General features: G+C 40.4%; 1 protein-coding gene across 1 annotated transcript in view; it reads left to right on the forward strand.

Annotated features, from left to right (window-relative positions):
* HAO1 (hydroxyacid oxidase 1) overlaps window positions 1-23,535 on the forward strand; it is a 49,940-nt gene that overhangs the window by 25,405 nt on the left and 1,000 nt on the right. The window contains exons 4-7 of the mRNA XM_040981202.1: window positions 5,313-5,488; window positions 14,995-15,086; window positions 21,331-21,489; window positions 21,600-21,669. Coding sequence (XP_040837136.1) covers window positions 5,313-5,488; window positions 14,995-15,086; window positions 21,331-21,489; window positions 21,600-21,669 — 497 coding nt within the window. The remainder of the gene's footprint in view (window positions 1-5,312; window positions 5,489-14,994; window positions 15,087-21,330; window positions 21,490-21,599; window positions 21,670-23,535) is intronic.

Here is a 23,535-nt window from a genome sequence, read left to right on the forward strand (position 1 = left end):
TCCTTCCTTCCTTCCTTCCTTCCTTTCTTCCTTCCTTCCTTCCTTCTTTCCTCCCCCCCTTCCTTCCTTCCTTCTTTCCTCCCCCCTCCTTCCTTCTCTCCTTTTATTTCTCTTTCCTTGTTTCCTGAGATTGAGTTATTTGTTTATTTGTTCATAAGAAAGAGTGACAGTGAATAAGGAGGGAGAGTAACAAAAGTCTTCTGTCTATTGATTCACTCTTCAAATGGTTGAAAGTGCCGGGCTGGGCTGTCTGCCAAATCCAGAAGCTGGGCTTTCCCTCTGGGTCCTCCTGGCAGGGGTTTATATACTTGGTGCAAATTCCACTGCCTCCCCAGGTGCATTTGCAGGGAGATGGACAGCAAGCAGAGCGCCAGGGACTTGAATCTGTACTTGATACAAGATGACAGTGTTGAGGCAACAGCTACAACTCTGTCCCCAGGGACCCATTGTTTTCTCCACAACTCCCTGAAGATGCTCCTTTTCCCCTAGTTAACATTTGCATTGTCAGTACAAAACCAGGGAAATTTAAAGAGGAAAAAACCCCTCAGTTTCTGATTTTGCCTAAATCAACACATATTGCGCTCCACTTTCTGTGATTCGCCCATTGATATTGTCCTAAGCCTAGAAATGGTTCATCCCAGCAGACAGAGGAGCTCGCACTAACACAGAGTAGGTCTCTACCACCTTCCCAGGTCTCTCATGATGAAAGTGGCCCATTAGATTGTGGTGAGCTGGACCCTGCTACTTCTCTGCCTCATTGATGAGCATTTGTAGCCTCACTCCTCTGCCCTGCCACTCTGGCTTTCCTGCCAACCGTGGCTGGAGAACAGAATTTTAGCATCAGCTGTCCCCTCCGACTATGACATCCTTACCCATCCCAGTTCCCAGTCACTACCTCATCAGCTGCTTTTCAAATTGACACACTAGGGATAAAGCTACCTGTGTCCATGTTGGGAAAGCACTATAAGATGGATGGCAGAGAATGGAGACTTCTTTGATCAAGGGGAGGGGTGCCGGGAAGGGATAGAGACTGGTGGATGTTGATACATGACTCGGTAGCCTCTCAGTCCCTTGGCTAGGAAAATATTCACATTGAGAAGTGTGACAATTTTGCATGGAAAATAGGCTTTATGGAAATGATTAAGGTAAGGACTTTGAGATGGGGGGAATTACTCTGTTTTATCTGACAAGGATTGATGTAATTAAAAGGACCCTTAAAAGAGGGAGTTATAAGTATCACAATCAATGGAGGTGAGATGGTACAAATAAAGGTTTGAGAGATGTCCTCTGGAACCAGAGAGCTGATGAACTTCAGAGGTTGGAAAAGGGAAGAACACTGATTCTCCACTAGTGCTTCAAGGAGGAACGCAGCCTGCAGACACCTTGAGTGTGGTCCAGCAAGGCTCACGTTGAATATATGTGCTCATATGTATGTGCATATGTGTATGTACACACACATATATATGTACGTATAATTTGGAGTGCATATATGTCAGAATATATGCATGTACATCTGTCTAAACATCCATGTTTGTATATATACATCACTTCTGAGTTCGTGGGTCCAGTATTAACCTTCTTGGACTAAGCATATTTATGTATATTTGTGTGTGTAAATATATGTATTTATATACATAACCCCCATTTGTGGTTATCTGTTGCAACAGCAAAGAAGAAACAATTGCCCCTTGAAATAGCTGCTCAAAAGGCCAAACTTCTTTTAGTATTTACAATTTCAGCTGGAGCATCTGCCAGTTTACTTCACTCTGATTCTGCCTGACAATTTTTTTTCTTTCTCTGGTTCTTATATTTAACAGCTATCGTTTTCTTATTGGTTGCATTTATCCTGGGAGATTTTTTTTTCAAAATAATTCTATTATATCCTAAATATCTCAGATATTGGCAAATAATAAGTACTCAATCTGTAATTGTTGGATTCATCATAGAAATACACTGTAACATGTGACATTTTCTCAATGTAATGTCTCACAAAACAAGGTGAGCCAGAATGTTGACTCAAATTCGAATTTCATTGCCTGAACATTTCTTCTTACTGCCTGGCCATATTGGTGAAAAAAATATTTATAATAAGCAATATTAGATTTTACTCAATACTTGCTATGGTTATTATTTTTCATTTAATAATGCATTACTTCATTCAGTACCTATTGCCATTTTTGCACTGCTGGCTTTCAAAAAATGAAATCAATTCCTGTATTAGGTTATAAAGTATATTTAAAGATCATTCTGGGCAAAATGCGTAACATAACGAAGGAGTTCTGTCTCTCTCCGTTTAAACAGATTGTGATTCTGATCGTAATCATGTTATTATTCTGATGTTGCCACTCTGTTTCCTTAGGAAATGGAATACTTTGGTTATCAGAAGTTGATTTAAGCATTTTTTTTTGGTAGAAATGTCATAATCTGAATAAAAATAGCCTTCAATGAGGTTTCTTTCGGAGCCTTTGGTAAAACACTCCGTCGTGGGTCTCTGTCAAGATATCTGAAAACTTTTTCTTGGCTTCTGGTTTTGAACAAAGTCTTAGGGTAACAACAAGGCTTCATTGTGCACTGAGATTTCTGTATGGTAACATTCATTCAAGTGTTGATCTGCGTGTCACCATCCAAGAATAACAGCCGTTATTTATATAATTTTATCCGTGTTTCTGTTTTTCCCTATCCATTTCACCCTTTCACCTCACCCCTGCTGAACACTGCGGCTTGTTTGGGATGGGCGTGGGCCATGCAGAGTAGACGCACGCAGATTTTTTTTTTTTCCTGTCCCTCCCCTTCCCCAGTTTTGCAAGTGATCAAAAGACTGAATTTTTCCTTATGATTAATATGACTTAAAAGTTTGGAATTTGATATCATGTATAAGTAATGGAGTGGTCTCCACAAGCAGTGTACGTTTTTTGAACAGAAGTCTGACTTTATTCAAATTAGAGTGATCAACAAAGACCAATGTGTATGACAAAATGTACAACCATAAGTGGTTTGGTGAAAACCAAATATTCACCCATTTCGTGTTAAATCTATACCAAAGACTGACAATTTTATATGCATCTGTGTAACTTTAATGTTTTTGGAATTTTTATAATCTTTAATGGACTTCTCAATCCAATAAGTTATAAGACTAACTGTCCAATGGGAAAATTTTGCCAAAGGTTTAAAGTTACATGGGTTATCAACTTTCATCTTCTTATGATAATGTATAACACTCAAGTTGTATCATTCAAAATTTTAGCTGAACCACACTAAAATACAAAAAACATCAAACATAGCTTTGCATTAAGGGTAGGTAAAATTGTTTTAAAAAATAATTTAATAAGAGTCTTCTCGATATATGTAAGCATTTTTAATAGCCATGGTCCCAAAGTCTTTACTGTGTTCAGTTGTTGAGTGTATACGGGGGAAGAAAGAGCTAGCACGAAGCCAGAGAGCAGATATCAGCTGATCTTTAAACCTCAAAAGAAGATTGGCAGGGATGGTCATTTAAAGCATGCAGTGGAGCAAGGTGCACCTAAGTCATTGTCACACTCCAGAACAGCTTTTCAGCAGGTGACATTCATAGCTGGATTTGGGGAAGCCTGCCACATGCACCGTGTGTCAAAATGGCTGTCCTTTCAGCTGATGGTCAGGGGCTCGGGGAGAGAAGGTTGTGCCCTGATTTAGGGAAACTGCCAAAACCTTGTAATGATGTTAAGAACTTCAGGAAAAAGAAAAGATTACAGGCATAAGGTGGGCCAGCCACAAAATCTTAGATGTGAGTGCGCCTGGTGCGATAGTGTACTGGTGATGGTTCGTATTCTGGCTGTTCCATTTTGCATGCAGCTGGCTGCTTGTGGCCTGGTAAATCAGTAGAGGACTGCCCAAAGCCTTGGGTCCCTGCACCCATGTGGGAGACCTAGAAGAAGCTCCTGGCTCCTGGCTTCAGATCAGCTTAGCTCTGTCCATTGTGGTCGTTTGGGGAGTGAATCATTAGAAGAAATATCTTTCTCTATCTCCTTCTCTCTACATACGTGCCTTTCCAATAATTAAACAAACAAGCAAAGAAAAAGCCACTTAGATGTGAGTTAAAGAAATAGCTAGCCTAAACTGGGAAGGCACAGTTAGAACTAGAAGCAGGCCGCAATAGCTGTGACTTAAGAGTAAGAAACTCATTGGAAAGTGAAGGAAACATTTGTAGTGGAAGTAAGGACACTGTGCAAGCCAGAAAAAGCAGCAAGCAAAATTCAAACTTTTTTTCAGCACTAAAGGTTAGTGCTGGTTGAGAAGTCTGAAAGGTCAAGCAGGACTCATCTTGCAGCAAGTTTAGCTAGAGGTGAGGGTGCTGGGTTGTTTATATTTCAACACTCCAGACACTTCCCCGTCTGGGTAGCAACTTAGGGATCAAAATGAAGGTGTTGATCATTGGAATGCACATGCCCTTATAAAAATCATCTGGGTGACTAGGGAAAGTAGTGTAAGTGCTCAGCACAGACAGAAGAAATCCACAGAGGAGAGAAACACAGCAGTTAGCAGGTCACTTGCTGGGAAACATTTCTAGCTTCTTCCCTGTTTCAGAATACTACCAGGAGAGCAAGGGTCAACAGTGACAGTAGACAGAAGGCGATAACCCTGGTCTTGCAGCTCCATCCTGCCATAGACTTTCATCCAAGAACATTAAGTGGGTCTGCTGCAGTCAGCTGGTCTGAATGGTACTGATATCGATAACAATGTGATTAGAAGTCAAGACCCTCAGCTTGGGGCTCAGATGTTACCATGAATCAGGTTTTCTTTCCTTTCCACTGTGAGACATCTTGTTCTATACTTCTGTTTCAATTTTTATGTAGGGTAAGAATTGTGGTGTATTAACTTTGCTTTCTAAAAGTTATTTAAGGAAAAACTGCTCTAATACTATGAAAGCCCCTTTAAAATTAAACAGTGCCATTCAAATATTTAGTAATGAATTCTCATTGCTGGCACAAAATAGCATCAAATCTAGTATCTAAATGCATAAACTAGATTAAAAAGAGGAAGTTCTGACATGGCCAGACATGGCCAGATAGTTTTTCTTGTGTTTTTTTTTTTTTTAATGGATGTAGTGTAGGGTGTAAAGTAAATTTTACTGATCAATCAAACCACGAGGCTATTGCTTTTAGCTTGAACTCCTACATGAAACCATGGGATATCTGCATGTAGCATGAGTGTCCATGGCTGAGGAGGGAAGACCCAGTTGTTACCAAGTAAGTAAGTTTTCTCACCATGTAAGTCATTTCAAAGATGCGTCTCACTGTGGGAAAGTTCTTATTTTGTGTATTTCATTATTTCAGGCTGAAAAATTTTGAAACCAGTGATTTAGCATTTTCTCCTAAGGAAAATTTTGGAGAAACCAGTGGGCTTGCTGCTTATGTGGCTAAAGCCATAGATCCTTCTATCAGCTGGGAAGACATCAAATGGCTGAGAAGACTGACGTCACTGCCAATCGTTGCAAAGGGCATTTTGAGAGGTCTGTTGATTTTCCCTTCTTAAGTCCATATTGCCATTATCATTAAATGTGAATAGGGTCATGATAGAGCTTTTAACATATTTATTTATGAGGAAGACTGGCAGACACACACATATACACGCATGTACACACAGACACACACACACACACACACACGGCAGGATAAGAACGATCATTTGTTGATTCAGTCGTCCCCTGTCCAGTTGTCCCCTGGCTGGGATCAAAGCTGGAATCTGGGAGCTCAATTCAAGTATCCCACATGGGTGGCAGGGATATACTGCTTAAGCCACCATCTTCCACCTTTCTGGGTGCACAGTAACTGGGAACTGGCATCAACAGCAGAACAAGGACTTAAGTGAGGTGCTCCAACACAGCAAGTGGGGAAAATCACCACCATGCCGGACACCTACCCTTTGAAAAGGTTTAACTAATCAGGGAAAATTAACATGGAATTCAAGAGAGATGTCGTAATATTCCATTTTTTTTTCAGTATCAGTGAATGCCTTTCATGTCCATCTTAGGTAATATTCCGAAACAGAAAAACTCTTAAGTAGAGGGTAACATTTTTCAAAGTATTGGGATGCCATTGCCTTATTTTGGGAGCTGCTACTAAAGCATGAGGCTTAGTGAAATCTCGTTACAACATCATTAATTCACTGCTTTGTTGGAGAAACACACACAGTTGCTCCAAGACCAAAGAGAAGTCCCAAGAATGTATTATACTAGACTGGCTTTTAGAGCATTTTCTCTTTTTCTCTTTCCAAGTACAAATTGTTATGACTAAATTTTTAGTTTGGTAAAAACCCACATTACTTCTCCATAGAAAATGGCTGAGTAGGAGAGTAAAATCCTCAATTACCAAGTGGTGAGCATCTCAGAACTTCACTGTATCCCCAGCATCTGCCCATCCTCAAATCCCGGAGGGAGAACCCGATGATTATAATGATCTTGGAGTGTAAATTTGTCCACCCACAAAAATGTTTTCCTCTCTTTGAAAATGTATGTTTTTGAAAAAATTATGGTTATGTCAGTAACTGCCCAAAACATTTTTTTTTTTTAAAACAGAAATGTTTGAGTAAGTGATTCAGGGAGGAGAGAATCTATTTGTTTATCTAAAAGTCTAACAGTGACTTAGAATCAAAGCTTCTGTATGGGTTTTATTTGAACATATGTGAGTCAAGTGGCCCCTACTTACAAAGCTCTAGACATGCTATTTTGACTGTTCAAACTTATGCATGTGGCAATTAAGTTTATAATAGCAAGAGAATAAGTTCAAAAAGGATTGTAGGAAATAGAAATATATTTAAATCCAAATTTGTATTAATTTATACTTTAAAAATATTCTACATTATTTCCTATTTGTCAATATCCTGGCTCACAGCTTCTGGGAATTGTAGTTCACTGAATGTGTCCTGATTTACACTGTCTGAAACAAGCTTTCCCCGTCTTCCTTGCGTCATTATTGTTACTCCTGATGGTTAGTGCAGTCGCGTCTGGCCACATGCAGGTGTCTGCACCAAAGACCGTCAGCCCGAAGATGCTGGGCCATGCAGTCCCTCATTCTTTCATCTGTCCCTTATGTACTCACTCTCTCATATGTTCCACAGGAATTTATATTGCTTGCTGTGTGCCCAAGTTGTAATAAAAAGTAATCTAATTTCCTACCCAAGGAGGAGCCTGCTCTTAGAGGAGACATGTATACAAATAGACTTTACATGTTAAAGATGTGATAGAAATCTATGTGAGTATGGCTTAAAGTATGGGTTGAACAATGACACAACAGGAGGTTAGAAAAGGTTTCAATTGAAATTGAAATATAATGCTGGGTTTTTACGATGATATCAAATCAACAGAGTATACTTCAGACTGAGATTCTGACAGAATGATTCAGGTATGATTGGTAAATTCTGCAATATATAAATCATTCTCCAGAATGTACAGGGGAAGATGGTTAAGAACCAGTGATGTTTCTTCCTCAGGTCTGTGGTCTTATGTTAGCATTTTAAGAGATCATGCTTTGCACAACGAATGTCATGTATGGAGGTGGCAACAGTGCTGTCAGGGAAGGCATTGAGGAGCACCATGCCCAGGTGAAAATGAAGTTGTTTTATAAGCATGGACCAACCTTTATTATTTTTTTTTTGCCAAGGGACATTTTGACATTTATAAAACCATTTACAGGCCAAATGGATTTGTCTACTTAAAAATTAGTCTGTTGTAGATTTACTGAATTTCGAGTCCCACCTGCAGTTGCCTTGGCAGGACGAGACTAAAGGATTTCCTGGGCTGTCTATGGCCTGTGAGCCAGACATGCCTACTCCTGCTAGAAAAGGGGACCGAGGAAGTGTGGCTAAGTGAGAGAGTTGATGGTGTTAACCATGTTGATATCCCAGGGCAACTAGCTTGAAAACAGTAATGAAGAAGAAAATTCCAATCTAGTCTCAGCTTTCCTCAATTAAGTAGGGAACTAGTGGCATAATGAGATTATTTTATTTTTAAACCAACCTTTTGATTTAGGATTCTCAATTTATATCAGTTTGTCCCTATAACTTTGTCCCTGAGGGCATGGTGTAAATCCATATACTTAGAGGTTTGTCATCATATGTAGAAATGAATAAGGAATCATATATGATATCCAGAAAACCTAGTGGCTTCTAGATCTTCAATCTGTAGTAATTCTATGTCAAACTCTCAACACCATTTCTCTTTATTTGTCATCCATATAGATAATCCGGCTTGTTTCCACATGGTTTCATAATGTATAGCACATAGAGAATAACAATAGTGTTTGCTGAGCCGGATACTCAGTGAAAATTATGTGACTCTATATAACTAGAGCTCCAAAAGCAGAGGGCAGTTGGGGCATTTGACATTTGAAAGGAAATAACTTATTTATTCATGTAGAGTTTACGCTGACTAACTTTCTGTAACTATCTGTTTTATTTATTTAACAAACAAGAATCATCTCTATGACAACGACTACCTCAAGTAACACATATGCTCAATCTGGAAGTGGGAAGCTGTGGGCAATTCAGTGCTGGGAGATTCAGTTCTTAATAGTTCACAAGTCTTTGGTCAGGAGGATTGAAGGAAAGGCATCCATCCTCTTTCATTTTCCTTTTACCAGAAAATGCAGATGTTTATAGGACCAAAGTCATGAGCAACCAGAAATATGTAGATGAAATGTCTTACCCTTACCACCATTTTAAGAATTTCATTTTAGTGAACACAAATTGGAACGCAGGTTATAATCTCTGACTGTGGTTAAACTCTGCCCCATGAGCACTTCAGCACCAGCTCTGAACATACTCATCAGATAGAACTGGGTCTTTGCCAGAATTCACACTAATAAGAAAATAGGTGGTATGAGTGAAAGCATAATTAATTTTAGTTCTGTCCTTCCTCCCTCCCTTCCTTCCTTCCTTCCTTCCTTCCTCCCTTCCTTCCTCCCTTCCTTCTTCCCTCTCTTCCTCCTTTCCTCCCTCCCTCCCTCTCTCTCTCCCTTCCTCCCTCCCTCCCTCCCTCTCTTCCTCCCTTCCTTCCTTCCTCCCTCCCTTCCTTCCTTCCTTCCTTCCTTCCTCCCTCCCTCCCTCCCTTCTTCCCTCCCTCCCTCCCTCTCTCCCTTCCTTCCTTCCTTCCTTCCTTCCTTCCTTCCTTCCTCCCTCCCTCCCTCCCTCCCTCCTTCCTTCCTTAATTTCTTCATTCTTTTCTCCCCCTTTTCAGCTGAAGTTGACTGATAACCACTGAGGTTCCTTTGTTGTTGTTCTCTAATTAGTTCCTTTTATATACACATTTGTTCAAGACACTTTCAAAGAATATTTATCCAAGGTTTGTGAATTGTGCCCAAAACTGCTTCCATGTGGAGGAGACTTCAAAAAGTTTGTGGAAAAAAGAGCTAAGTGACATGTTTTTGTTTTCTGTAAAAAAATTGGAATTTATACATACTTATTTCGGAACACATGGTTTTATAAACACTTTGAAAACACCTCGTGGTTAAGTTATAATCACTAAACTCCTCTGAGCCAGTACTTTAGAAAGAGCCCTGAGTCCAAAGATTTAAGAGCATGAGGGTAAATTTTGAACACTTATATTTGGCATTGATGTTTTTCAATAAACTATGGGAATAAGGCAATAATATTGCAAATGGTGCTAATGTCTATTGTGTTTCCCAACCACTGACTGCTTGGAACAGTATATACGGAATGTCACACCGGGAAACTCGAAGGATTAATGAAAAGAAAAGGTGTGTGGATATTTTTCCAAGTCAGAACATTTGACTTTCTCATTCAGAGAATTAAAAATCTATGAGTGAAATTAACCTCTTGAGATTTGATTATTATTTACAGTCTTTGATCCCTCAGGAAGGGGAGTCTTCCTGCTTCATACATGTTGTATGTTTTATTCTGTGAAGGATTAAGCTGGTGATTATAATATCAATTGAAACTTTATAATCACAAAAAGTAAAGTAACATGAAGAAAGGAAGAAAGAGAGGGTGGGAAAGAAGGAGCAAATGAAAGAGGTGCTAGTATTTTCCTAAAGCCCTGTGTAAAATTCATGAAATCTGTTCTTTTTAGATAAGTAGATAGATAAATTTTAAAAAGAAAAAATATGCTGAATAAAAACAATTTGATAATGTGAAACTGGGGAATTTGTAAGTTATTCTTATTGTGTTTGCTTCTCTAGCAACTCATTATCCTATCATTTGAGCAAACCCTTCTGTCATCTCGTATTATATTCACATTATGACTAGAGGACATGGAGAACCACTTGAAATGAAGGAAGATAACAAATTGTTACTTAAATAGCATGTATCTCTAATGGGTTGCCCTTTATAGTTGTAATCTTCGCTAGGATGAAACTTTGTCATTGTAAACAGAACACAAATACACTTGCCAAAAGCACCCAGCAAACACGTCTTCCTCTGCCTACTCATCTTCTAGTTTAAACTCCCTGATCCGCCAGATGAAAATAACAATAACAGTTAATATTGGACGGAACGCTCAACATGTGTCAGGCACCTGCTAGGCACTTATCCCATTCATTTAATCCACAAACTCATCTTAGGGGGTGTCCTCATTTGCTGATGTAGGACAGTGGTGACAAGACAAGTCACTTGCTGCTTTCCAAACAAGTTAGTAGCCCATGTGAGATTGTAATCTGAGTGGTCCAATGGTTTAGCTTAATTAAACACTTTTTTATACTGTTTAAGTTAATATTATTTATACTGCATCTATGCGTAACAGGCCCAATAGCATCTCTTCGTTGGAATAAAGAAACTCATGCAAACGTGAAACTTGAGGAGTACTTTACATACAGGCACCACTAGTCTCATATAACCATGTAACTAAATTAGAGTTAAATAAAGATAGTGTTCTGGTTCTGAACTCACACTGTCACATTGACTTATTCAAAGGTTACACATGGCTGCTGGTTATCGTATGGGTGTTCACATATCTAGAACATTGTCTATCAAAGTCAGAGTTTTGTATATGCAGAGGGAGAGATCTTCCATCTGTAGGTTCATTGCCCAGATGGCTTCAATAACTAGGGCTGCACCACACTGAAGCCGGGTGTGCCAGGGGCTTCTTCTGGGTACAGAAACCCTAGCACATGAATTGTCTTCTACTTCTTTTCCCAGGCCAAGAGCAGAGTGCTGGACTGGAAGTTCAGCAGTCAGGGCAGGCACCAGCACCCATACGGGATGCCGGCATGAGAAGTAGAGGCTTCATGCCCTGGGCCACAATGCTGGCCTTTATAGAACCATTTGCAAAGTATGTCTTACATGACAATGCATTGGATCCAGAGTGGTAACCTAGTGGCTAAAGTCCTTGCCTTGCACGCATTGGGATCCCATGTGAGCATCAGTTTTTTTTTTTTTTTATTTTATTAATTGTACTGCATTATGTGACACAGTGTTATGGGCACTGGGATTCCCCCACCCCCACCCCTCCCCGAACCCTCTCCCCATGGTGGATTTCTCCACCTTGTTGCATTACCACAGTTCAAATTCAGTTGTGGTTCTTTCATTGGAAATATTTACCAAGCATCAAGTCCAGTGTCTTATTATCCTAGTGGGTTCAACGATTTCTTGGTGAGACCATCTCTGAAGGTAAATCCAGCTAAGCATCATCCCAAACGATTAAAGGCCCCGACATGACCTCAACAGCCATTTACAACCTCATGGCATCAATTGACATGACATTGATTAATAGTATGTTGTTAGGAAGATGCGGTTTCCTAACTACATCCTGTGACTTCTTCATAGACATTTCAGTTTTGGTTTGTATTCAACCTGATTCCATACAGTTATCAGTTTAGGTACAATACATTTTTTTTTTTTAATTTAGGATGGTTGTGCAGAGAAATCCCCAATATCCTAGTGAGGTGTTACTAATCTTTGTGTCTCACCTAGTGAGGCCTGTTTGGGTCCACGCTGGGCGTTTCCTGTCTGATTCTAAGCTTTCCATGTTGTTGTCTGTCCATTCTAGATTGTTTGTTTGTATGTATATTTGTTTGTTTTTAGGGATTACTGGAGCGATCCTAATGGTCACCGTGAGGGAGGGTGGGGACCCAGAGCCAGAGCCAGGCTAGGACCAGAGAGAGCTTGCCTCCTTATTCCCAGAGGAAGTTTATTATTCTTCTGTTTCTGCATATCGCTCAGGGCTCCTGGTCGTCGTTCCGATGGCGCTGGTTTCTGTACTGCAGAGTTTGAACTTCTTCCATCCCCTGTGGAGGCTCCAGATGGGGGTGGGTGACCTCAGAGTTCTTGGCCTCCGAAGGCACTCCTATTCCCCGTGGTCTCCTTAAGTTGGGATGTAGTCCTTGGTGTCCGTGTTGACGGTCCTTGGTGAGGATCTGGGAGTCTTCAGGGTTGGGATGCGAGCCTCCTCCTGACCTCCCACTCCACTCTGGGGTCTCCTCCCTGCCCCGTACGCATGACCTCCTATTAAGAGGCTTTCAGGGTCGCTCCCGATTCCCCCCTTATGCCTGCATAGCTTTACTATTGTCTAGTGTGAGCATCAGTTTTAATTCCGGCAGCCCCGCTTCCCATCCACCTCCCTGCTTGTGGCCTAGGAAAGCAGTGGAGGATGGCCCAAAGCCTTGGGACCCTGTATCCATGTGGGAGACCCAGAAAAAGCTCTTGGCTCCTGGCCTCGGATCAGCTCAGCTCTGGCCATTGCGGCTACTTGTGGAGTGAACCAGCAGATGGCAAATTTTCCTTTCTGTTTCTCCTCCTCTCTGTCTCTCCTCCTCTCTGTATATCTGACTTTCTAATTAAATCTTAAAAAAAAAAGGTAATTCATTGAAGGTCTGGTTCAGAATGATAAAGTGACCATATATGAACCTTGGTCAAATCCAAGACCCCATGTACAATAAAGCTACAGAGCAGACATGACAACAGGAAAATTTCAAGAAATTTCAACAAACTTATGAAGAAACAAAATGCAAGGGAGCAAACTAAAAGGGGGTGAGCATATAAAGAAAATTACCCTAAAAATAGGCTCTTAGGAACTCTGCATGCGGGAGTGGCAAAATACATGATAACGTTTCTGGGTTCTAGAGCTGGGAAGGTGCTACGGAATGCAGTGATTAACTGAAAATCTTTTATGAAACTATTGTGCCAGCTGCCCTGGTTCCCCACTCTTCCCCCTTTTTCTTTGCCGACAATGGAAAGCTTGGCATTCACCTTTCCATGAGATAGTGATAGCCTGGCCTTTCTAACGAAGCAGATGGATGGGCTGGGGTAACATGTCGATGGAGGCATTTACACCTGAGGAACTCAGAGTTCACTCGTCTTCTTACTTGACAGTTCCTGCCTTTTCCCACAGGGAGATCCAAAAAAGTGATTTGTACTCCAAGCAAAGACTTGGCAGAAATGCAATTGACTTACAAAACAGTCGAGGAATCTCATTGCAGCTCTTCAATCTTTTTTTTTTTTAAAGTGGAAATTTTGGTATCACAAAGCATATTAGAAACATTCATGTGTGAAAGTGTGAGATAAATCTGTAGAAAAGGCAAGCCCAAAGGAAAGAACCAAAACAAGCAAAAACAAATGATAAACTTGAAAATATGTTATACCTAAATAAAATCTCCCATGGAAACAAAAGCAGGGTGCAAAAAACAATCTCCCTGTGATGAAATATATGACATTCAATCATTTTCTAAAGGAAAATTTAGCATAGAAAGAACTTTCAATTCTAACAATGTGCCTTCTGATCTTAGAAATAAAATGGTTGAATACGTGTTGTTGGCATTTCTCCATATGTACAAGAGCGATGAGACAAATGGAAAAATATGATTAGGTGTATCAGATACATGAAGACTTCTTGAAAATGTCCACTAATCACCTGTTAGGGGGTGTCAGATCAAAAATTATAGGAAAGATGCAGGGAGACATTTACTAAAGAAGACCCATTTGGGTGTTGGTGAATAAGCCTTTGGGAAAAAGATTACAGTTTATTACATTTATTTTGAGATGTTAGGAATAGAGGACAAGAAATATGAGTGAACCCAACATTAATGTCTGTGTTGACAAGTGATGGCAGAAGGCAATGGTGTTGTATCATGTATTTAATATTCTGAGGAATTTTCTAAACTTGAGGATTATATCCAGTATCCAGTTATCATTCCAACACTAGAGAGGTTATTTAGGTGCTCTAAAAAGTTTACCTGATTGCAGGAAACCTAAAGGAATGTGTTACAAAAATGAGAATATAAATCAAATAAAGACATAGACAAGGCTACAAGATGTTGAATCCAGAAAGAAAAGAATCAGTCCTCGGAGACTGAAGCCAGCTCTTGGGCCTCGTGAGAGTAACCACTACATAGGAACAGAGCAGGAAGGATGCGAGGACCCGGGTTTTGTCCCCAGGGAGGGAAGAAGGTGACTTCTATAGGTTGTACAGAATAATTGAAAAATTTGACGGCCTTGAGAATATTCTAGTGTCTCAAATGAGCAGAGGGAAAAAAAAAGGAAAGAAAAACAACTGGAGGGGTCCTCAGTGTCTCCTTTTGAGGGCACAAGTCCCATTACGAGGGATAAACATTCCTAGATAAACTTATCTAATGCCAACAACCGCCAATAGAAATCACTTTCAAAGCCCATCACTTTGAGCTTTATGGCTTTAACCTACTATTTTTTATAGGAAACAGAGCATTCAGTTCATAGAGAGGTTTAACATTTTTCTAATATCCATAATTTTAGAAGAAAACTAGAGCTGGGATGGGCAGTTGATACAATGGTTACAGTATGCCTTGGGATGCCTGCGCACCCTATCTGCGTGACCGGGCTCCAGGCGTGCTGTGCTTTATGATTTCAGCTTCCTGCTGATGTGAACCCTGGGAGCCGGCAGATGATGTCACCCACGGGGGAGACTTGGGATGAGTTCCTAGCCCTCAGCTGTTGTCCCAGTTTGGGGTCTACCCCCTTGGCCAATGATCCTCCAGATGCTAAAGCCAAAGCCATGTGACAGTACCCCTGAAATTGTTGTCTTACTCTGTCTAGGTGATGATGCCCGAGAGGCCGTGAAACACGGATTGGATGGGATCTTGGTATCCAATCATGGAGCTCGGCAGTTGGATGGTGTGCCTGCCACTGTGAGTGTTGCCACGTTCTGGCATTTCTCTACGGAGCTCCCGTTTCTATCACAATTTTGGTTGCTTTCTGTCTCTTCTCCATGTGTGCTTTTGAGTAATATATAATTTATCAGAGTTCCTGTCAAGTAATGAAACTATGAGGATGTATCTTAACCAGAGATATAACCATAGATACATAGATACATAAATTAAGGTTATTAAAGGTGATGCCATGAAAGTCCGAAGCCATGAGCAGAATGCTGGAACTACAAAACCTTTTATAGAGTTTGAGATTGTGTAAAGAATCTCAATGCCAGGATTACACCTCAGATCAATTCATCAGAGACTCTGGAAGAGAGCCTAGGCACCAGGGTTTTAAAAGCTATGCAGGAGACTCCAGCATGTAGCTGTGGTTTTTATGCAATGTGTACCGTATTTTAGACAAATCAGAATTCAGTGTCTAAATATAAAGCAAGCTGAGTTGTGCTGAAAGGTGTAGGACTGAGTTAGAATGCCAAGAGGAACCAAGACAAGATTGTTAGAGGCTTGGGGCAAGTCCAGGGACTGGGGTTCCAGAAGGGGGTCAAAAGTCTGGAGACTGATCTACAGTCTTGCATGGATGCCATAGATCTGTGATCTAGGAGGGGCATCATAAGTTATGGATGAGACGTTAAAGAGTGATTCCCACACATGGAGAGACTGCGCCAAGATTCTTGTATATAAGACAGCGAGGTGGCAGCTGGTTTCATGCCTGCTCTGTCCTCATGCAGAATCCCACTCTTATTCCCTTTAAATTGTAATACTTTGTAATTTGATTATCATGAGCTAAGGAAACTAGTGTCATGTAAAAAACTGAGAAAATCGTATTTACTAAAATATGTGGATGGATTTTCAGATCACTCCAAAAAGGGCCATATGCTCACTAATTTTTCCTTTCCTCATAATTTTTTTTTCACATTAATTTGAGAGAAACAGAGACCGAGAAAGAGTTGAAGAGAGACCCCGATCTGTTGGTTCGTGATTGTGATGCTCAGGGTGGCTCAGGCTGGACCCAGATCAAATCTAGGATCTGGAAAGCATGGACTCAGTCTAGATCCTAGCCATCCCTGCTCTCTCCTGAGTTGCACACTAGCAGAAAACTGGAGTTGGGAATTTGATGCTGACCTGGGCACTGTGATGTAGCTTGCAGACATCTGACTGCTAGGGCAAACTTGCCTCTGTTATCCCTCTTTGATCAGAACCATTCAATCATGTATTTTTTTTTTATATGAATGGTTGCAATGGGATGACAAGTTGAATTTATTCAAGGAACCGGAATACATTTGAACAAGTAACTTAGCCAAGTACAGTTGCATTATTATTTCACTGAACCAGCAGGTTGATTTAGCTCATTCCATAGACCAATGGTGTGGTTGCTCATGGCACAGTTAAAAAAGGCAGGGGAACACCTATGTGTGCTGTCAATTCTTGGTGTTCCTACATCCCTAATGGTAGACATGTTGGTGTACACTGTAGGAGAACACAACGATTTAAGATCATAAAACATTCAAGATGTCAGACCTTTCCAACTCAGCTTGGTTCCTAGACATGTATTTCTGGTGATAATAAATGTGGCCCGCAGGTCGATGATTTTTATTTTGCTTTATTTTTTAGATTTATGCTGTGCTTGTGTATGAAGACGTACTTAATCTGTGGGCCAACATAAGTTTGATTTCTGAAAATAAAATATAAATCTACCAAAATCAAACTCAATTTCAAGGGAAAAACATCTAAATGGTGTGGTTTATTATTTCTTTTTGGCTAAGGGGATATAGAAACTATCTAAAATGATTTTTTTTTTTTTTGAGTTGTGGTCTCTGAGACTGTTTTTAAAAAACAATGACCTTGCCATCTGCCTTCTGTGCACCTTGGTGGGACTTGTGACTTGGATTTTGCTGCATGTCCTAGAGTAACTTTCAGGTCTATGCTGATGAGGGCCATGTGAGAAGGGATGCATTTTACGTTGAAGGGTGGTTCAGCCTCCGTGTGTGTGGATTTGAGGTGAGCAGAAGATGGCTTCAAAGAGGTTGTCATGCCACAAGAAGATGGTTGTCTTCAAGTTTCTGCTGCCACCGAAGTAGTGTGATGTCATGGGGAGAGCTTTGAAATGGGAGTCTTGGGCTTCATTCTCTTTCTTGCTTTTCTGGAGGAGTGAAGGAGGGAAAGCTGGTGACTTAGACTTTTAAGCAGTGGCCTCTTTAGGGTGCTGGGTTGTCTGTAGCACTAAAGTGGATGGATTATATGACTTCAACATTTCTATAAATCAGAGTTCCCTTTCATAGAGAAATGCTTGTCCCCAGGAAAACTGGGATTTAAGTTCAATTCATCTTGGGGTGAACACTGCCCCCCAAAATTTTCAGATGATGCTTGTGATGCCTGCTTCCAGTGTTGTAGTGGCCGGATCTGGATTCTGGCTCTAGTTCTCACTCCAGCTTCCTGCTGATGAGCACCTTACCAGTCGGCACAGGTGCCTGGGGCTCTGCTACCTCTGTCTGGGAAGCCACTGGCTTCCACTTGGCCCAGCCCCGATTGCTATGAATATCTGTGGAATTAATCAGTGGATTAAAGATCTCTCTCTCTCTCTTCTTACTCTTTCTCTCACTTTGCCTTTCAAATCAATAAAACCATAAATGTCTTTATAAGCAAAACACAGCTTCAGTTTATTTCAATCCATTGCTTATGAGAATGGTTGCCAGGCCTCTGCTATACTCAATAATAATAATAATAAAGTTTACATCTCAAAGCCCTAATCCTGTGTTAATAATGTGACTCAGAGTGGTCTTGAAAAATTAGAAAATTAACATAAAAGTACTTCAAAAAGTCGTGGAAATTGAGTTAAAGGTTTATTTTGGTACAAGAACTTGGAAACCATTTTTAAAAATAATATACAATTCCATGAACTTTTGGAAAACCCCTCATTTACATGCATTTAAGACGTTTTGCACCAAAATAGTCTTAACTCTAATTCCATTTCTATAAATTTTTGAAGTTACCTTGCAGAATCATATTGATTTCTAAAATCCATGGTACTAGAGTTTTGCAAACTGAGATCTAAAGAGAGTCTCTTGAGTATTGTTTTTTAGTTTCATATTTCCATTTTGATGCTAACTGAACCCAAATTACCTCAAGCTTAAAAAAATAAGGCTTTTTTTCCCAGTGAAAATTACAACTGCAAAATAGAACAAGTATTTGGGTTGTGAAGTCAGTGTTTCTTGAGTCCTTGAGCACGCTTGGTGAGATAGAAGGGATTTTCTTTTTTCTTTTACAAAGGATTCTGTGCAGTTCTGTCTACAATAAATATTTGATATATTCATTGGCTTTTGCTGTCCAGCAGAACATTCTGAAATTTACTGACTGAAAAATCAATAGCCATTTATTCATTTTATGGTTTTGTGGATGAGGTCAGCTAGGGGTAGGGGAATTCTGGTCTTCCCTGGGCCCATTCATATTTATCTGGGTCCTGCCATCAAACCTAAAAGGACATCCTGGGGTGGAAGTCCTCGTCTCCCAGCACGTTAGCTGGGCTTGGCTATAGGAGGTGTCAGGTCTGCTCAGAAGCGCCCCAAACCTCTCAAGATGCAGGCTTCCTTCATATTCTGTTGTGAACCCCATGTCACAGCCCAGCTCAGGTTGCTCAGCCTCAGAAACAGAAGCCTCCCCACTCACAATGTTTCAAGGCAATGAAGATAGAGGGGGAGATTATTGCAACCAATTTTGCAGTGGCCAACAATCATGGAAATGTCCAGGAGGCAGTGATTTTTTTAGGTGTGTTTCACAGACACTCCCCAGAGATGTCTGGAGAAGTGTCGTGGATAGCGTGGGCAAGAACAGCAGGAGAGGATTCACGGTCGGGGCCGTGGCTCTGATTCTTATACTTTTAATTAAAGCAGTTCTCCTTCTACCTGACTTCGATGATGTTCAACTGCTTTGTGCTGAACAAAGGATTCCATATCTGGAATGTCAGAAATCAAGGAAATAGCAGGGATGGGAATAATGTTCTGGGGAGTGGTGAGTAGGGAGCATTTTGAAAGACTATGACTTGAACAGGAATTGGACAGGAGATTGTTCTTATGAGTCTGATCTCTGCTCTGAGATGTCTTTTATAGCTCTTACATTATCTAATATGGGAACATCAAACATATTAGATCCTTAACACAGTGCTTGATAAAGCAGTATAAGGAAAGATGAGTGAGAAATACCAAATATGGGTCCTACCTTATTCCCTGCAGGTTAACTCCAATGGAGTTTTCTTGTTGTCTAAAGAAGCACAAAGAAAAGAACAGTTGAAGTAAATGCTCTTAGAGACACATAACAATCAGGAAAGTCTGGAAAGGCCCACACCAGAGTGGACATCTTTGGTGTGTTCTGACCAGAATTATTTTGCATAACATGCATGTCATCGAACTGCAGCTACTGAAAGAAAAGCAGAGGCTAAGAAAGTTAAGCAATGGATAGGACACTCTCATTCACAGACTCATGGAATTCCTATCTGAGCTGCTTCACACCCAAGATTCACATTTAAAGTATCTGTATTAGTTTACTTTTAGCTTAGGTTAGGCTTTGGAAATAACCTGAACCGACTTGATTTGTGTTACTTTGAAAATCATACTGAATCCGAGCTAGCTAATATTTTTCTTTGGTTCTGGTTTCAAATAGGGAAATATGCTTAATTATGGCTTGCCTCATCGCTTGGAAATTGTAGCACTTTTCTGTTGATGTAACTTGCCTGAATGTAAAAGGAGGACTATGTAAAGGGACATATGTAAACGGACCCAGAGCATGTTTGGCGAGGCAGAAAAGCCAGAAGGAAAAGGGGAAAATCACATTACCTGCCAAACATTTAGGGACCATGTGCCAAGTCTTGCCTTCTTCACTTCCCCCAAATTTGTAGCCGTGTTTGGTTTTCAGTCTTTTACATAAAACTTTGTTTAGGTTTGACCTCTAAAATTTTAGGGGAGAAGTGGGAAAGCTTTAGAGTGACATCAGCACAATTATTCCTGGTATAAAAGTGCACTTGACCATCTGGTAGCTTCTGTAGAATGCAGTTTTAATGAGGCATGGCCTTAGTTTTGAATTTAAGCATTTAAGGGTGATTTTGTATCATTTCTACCAGTTTGCACCTATAAGAAACGTTTCTGTTCTTGAATGCAAAGATTTGTGTAGAATTACACAATTGAATTAGCTACTGCCTCCTGATGCTAGAAAACAAAAGACCCGGAACTCAGTGATTGAAACCAACTGTCACGTATTTCTTTGATATATTGTGTCAATGGGAATCTACTTGTGGTGTGTCAGTGGGGGTCTACCTGTGGTATCTCAATAGGGATTCTGCTCATTGGTAGTGCTTAATTGAATGTACTACCAGTTACAAGTCCAGTGGGGCTCACTTACTGAATATGACTCCCGTGGCACAAACTTAGGAGGATGTTCTTCTGAAGGAAAATGGCAAAGAAAGCAAAGCCAAATAGAATCACAGGAATTTACTAAAGGCTTTTGTCCAGAAACAGCCCTCTATCATCCACGCAATTATGTTATTGGCACTTTCAAGGCCACAGTCAAGAAGAGAAACACGCGCCGATTTCTTTTTTTTGGGGAAAAGCTATGCAGTTTCCTTGGAAAGCAAGTATATCAGAGGGTGTAAAGGATCAGAAATAGTAATATGATTTACAAGAGTAGAGTCTGTGTGCCTCTAGCGCTCACCTGGGCCTACCTATGTCTTAATTAAATACATAAGCAGTAATATGCCTTTAAAACCAAGAAAAATGTCATCTAACATTTGACCGGATACAAAGTATGTTTTATGAGGAAATCTATTATTTCTTTAATATGCCACTGCTTTTTTATCAATTGAATATGAATCAGAACAAATCAGAAGACTAATTTATATCAGGATGGCTTATTTGATTTCATAAACTTTGTGAAATTCTAGAAAAGATTACAAAATAATGTTCATAATTTTTAAGCATGAACTTTATACTTGATGGTCAGAAACAGAAAAACATTTGACTTTCAAAGAAAATAAACTAACCGATTCCAAATTTAGGTATTGCATTCTTAATGATTAGCCTTTTTTTTCTTTTGTATTTTTCTAAAGAAATGATTTTATTGTAGTCCTGAACCAATTTAACCTTCCTGCACTCTCAGCCTTGGTTGGGTAAATCAGTAGTCTTTGAATAACAGTACAGCAACAATCCAATGTCACCTGCTTGATCTCTTCTTTCCACAGATTGATGTTCTGCCAGAAATTGTGGAGGCTGTGGAAGGAAAGGTGGAAGTCTTCCTCGATGGAGGTGTGAGAAAAGGCACTGATGTCCTGAAGGCTCTGGCCCTGGGTGCCAAGGCTGTGTTTGTGGGGAGACCAATTATATGGGGATTGGCTTTCCAGGTAATTGGACAAAGATCAATCCATATACAACAGGATGATTCATCATGAAATAAGTACTTGGATATGGTGATACTGACTCACTCAGTCGTTTTCCCTTTCCACTTGCTTAGGGGGAAAAAGGTGTCCAAGATGTCCTGGAGATATTGAGGGAAGAATTCCGGTTGGCGATGGCTCTGAGTGGTAAGGGTCAACATTCTGATGTGGAAGGCTCTTTGATTTTATGGTCTTACAGACCGGCTGGCTGACGAGGTAGCAATGAGGACAAGACAGATTCATTTGGGGGCATGCTTAATGTGCTGTGGACTCCATATTTTTTTTAAAGATTTATTTAATTTTTGTTATTGTAAAGGTAGATATATAGAGAGAAGGAGAGAGAGAGAGAATGGTCTTCCATCTGCCAGTTCAGTCCTCCAGTAGCAGCAATGGACAGGGCTGAACCGATCTGAAACCAGGAGCCAGGAGCTTCCTCTTGGACTTCCATGCTGGTGCAGGGTCCCAAGGCTTTGGACCGTCCTTGACTGTTTTCCCAGGCCACAAGCAGGGAGCTGGATGGGAAGTGGAGCAGCCCGGTTATGAACCATTGCCCGTATGTGATCCTGGCTCATGCAAGGAGAGGATTGTAACTATTAGGCCCTGGATTTTACAGTTTCAGGGCAGAGTGTTGTGAACTAAGGAGTTCTGCAGTCTGCAAAAGTCACTGAACCTATATTTTTTATAGTCTTTTTAAGAATATTTTGATGACTCCAAGTACATTAATGGCTAATGCTATATCCCATGCTTTCTCATAAAACATAAATGTAACTGCTAGTCAACATCTGCACATGGATGTCTAAATGACAGCTCAAATTCTGTCCAAAGTATACCTGTTTACTTCTTCTATTAAGCCTGCTCCATCTGCAGTCTCCCCACCTCAGTTTATCTTAATACGATATTTTCAGTTGCTCAGACCAACAATCTTGAGTTGCTATTGACTCTCTTTTTTTCTGTTACATTCGCACATTCCCAGGAATTTGGTCATCAATCAGAATCTGACAGCACTTACCCCATCGCACTGGCCAGTATCCTCTCTCTTCCTTTCAGAAGCTGCCCTCCTTCACTCTGTATCCTTGTCACCACCACTTCCCTCTTTTTGAATATTGGGGTCTTTCCCTCCATCCTTGCCTGCTTCCATCTCTTTTCTGTTGGGGCAGCCAGAATGCTCCTTTGAAATATTAATTCAGATCATGCTGCTTGACTCCTGAGAACCCTCCAGTGGCTCTTGCCTACTCAGGGTAACTAACAAAGTCCTTACGATGGTTCCCAAAACCTTTTGAGGTCTGACCCCTATTATGTTTCTAACCACCACTCCTACAACTGTCACCTTTTCTTATGCCACCCAGGTTACACTTTATATTCCGTTGTTGCTTGGCCGTGTCAGAAGTGTTTCAGTCTTACAGCTTTTGAGCTGGCTACTTTTTCTGCCTGCAGTGCTTTTCCTTCAGACAGCTGCGTGAATAACTTCCTCACACCCTTCAAAATTTCATGTAAATTGCACTTTCTCAAGATGGCTCATAATGACTTCTCTGTTTACAATAATGAATCCATCTTCCATTCAACTTCATTTCCTATCCCCACTTTGATTATTTTCCACATCACCTGTCATTCTCTATATATAAACTGTCATATAAGTTATTTTTTTAAAAACAGCATATATTACATAATCTCTTCTTACCCTGTAAAATGAAAAGGAATGAGGCAATCTTCTTTATTATCCTCATGCCAGTGTTCTCAGGGTCTAGAACAGTGCCTGGCACATAAACAATAAATATTTATTGAAAGCATGAATGCCGTGATTAACAGTGACTATTTTTGAATGTGACTCAGAATGAACCTCTAGATGTTAAGAATGGCCTTGACTTAACTACCCTGTTTTTGAAGGTAAGAGACATTTGATTTTCTGCGGCACATAGGATGGAGCTGTCTGCATAGATGGAACTCCCGAGACAAATGGTCTTCTTACTTCTGCAGGCAGAGCTTCCTGGAGAAGAATGCCATTCTGTGAATCCT

Source organism: Ochotona curzoniae, unplaced genomic scaffold, assembly GCF_017591425.1.
Source record: "Ochotona curzoniae isolate NIBS_2020 unplaced genomic scaffold, NIBS_Ocur_1.0 contig_3520, whole genome shotgun sequence".
Taxonomy (NCBI): Eukaryota; Metazoa; Chordata; class Mammalia; order Lagomorpha; family Ochotonidae; genus Ochotona; species Ochotona curzoniae.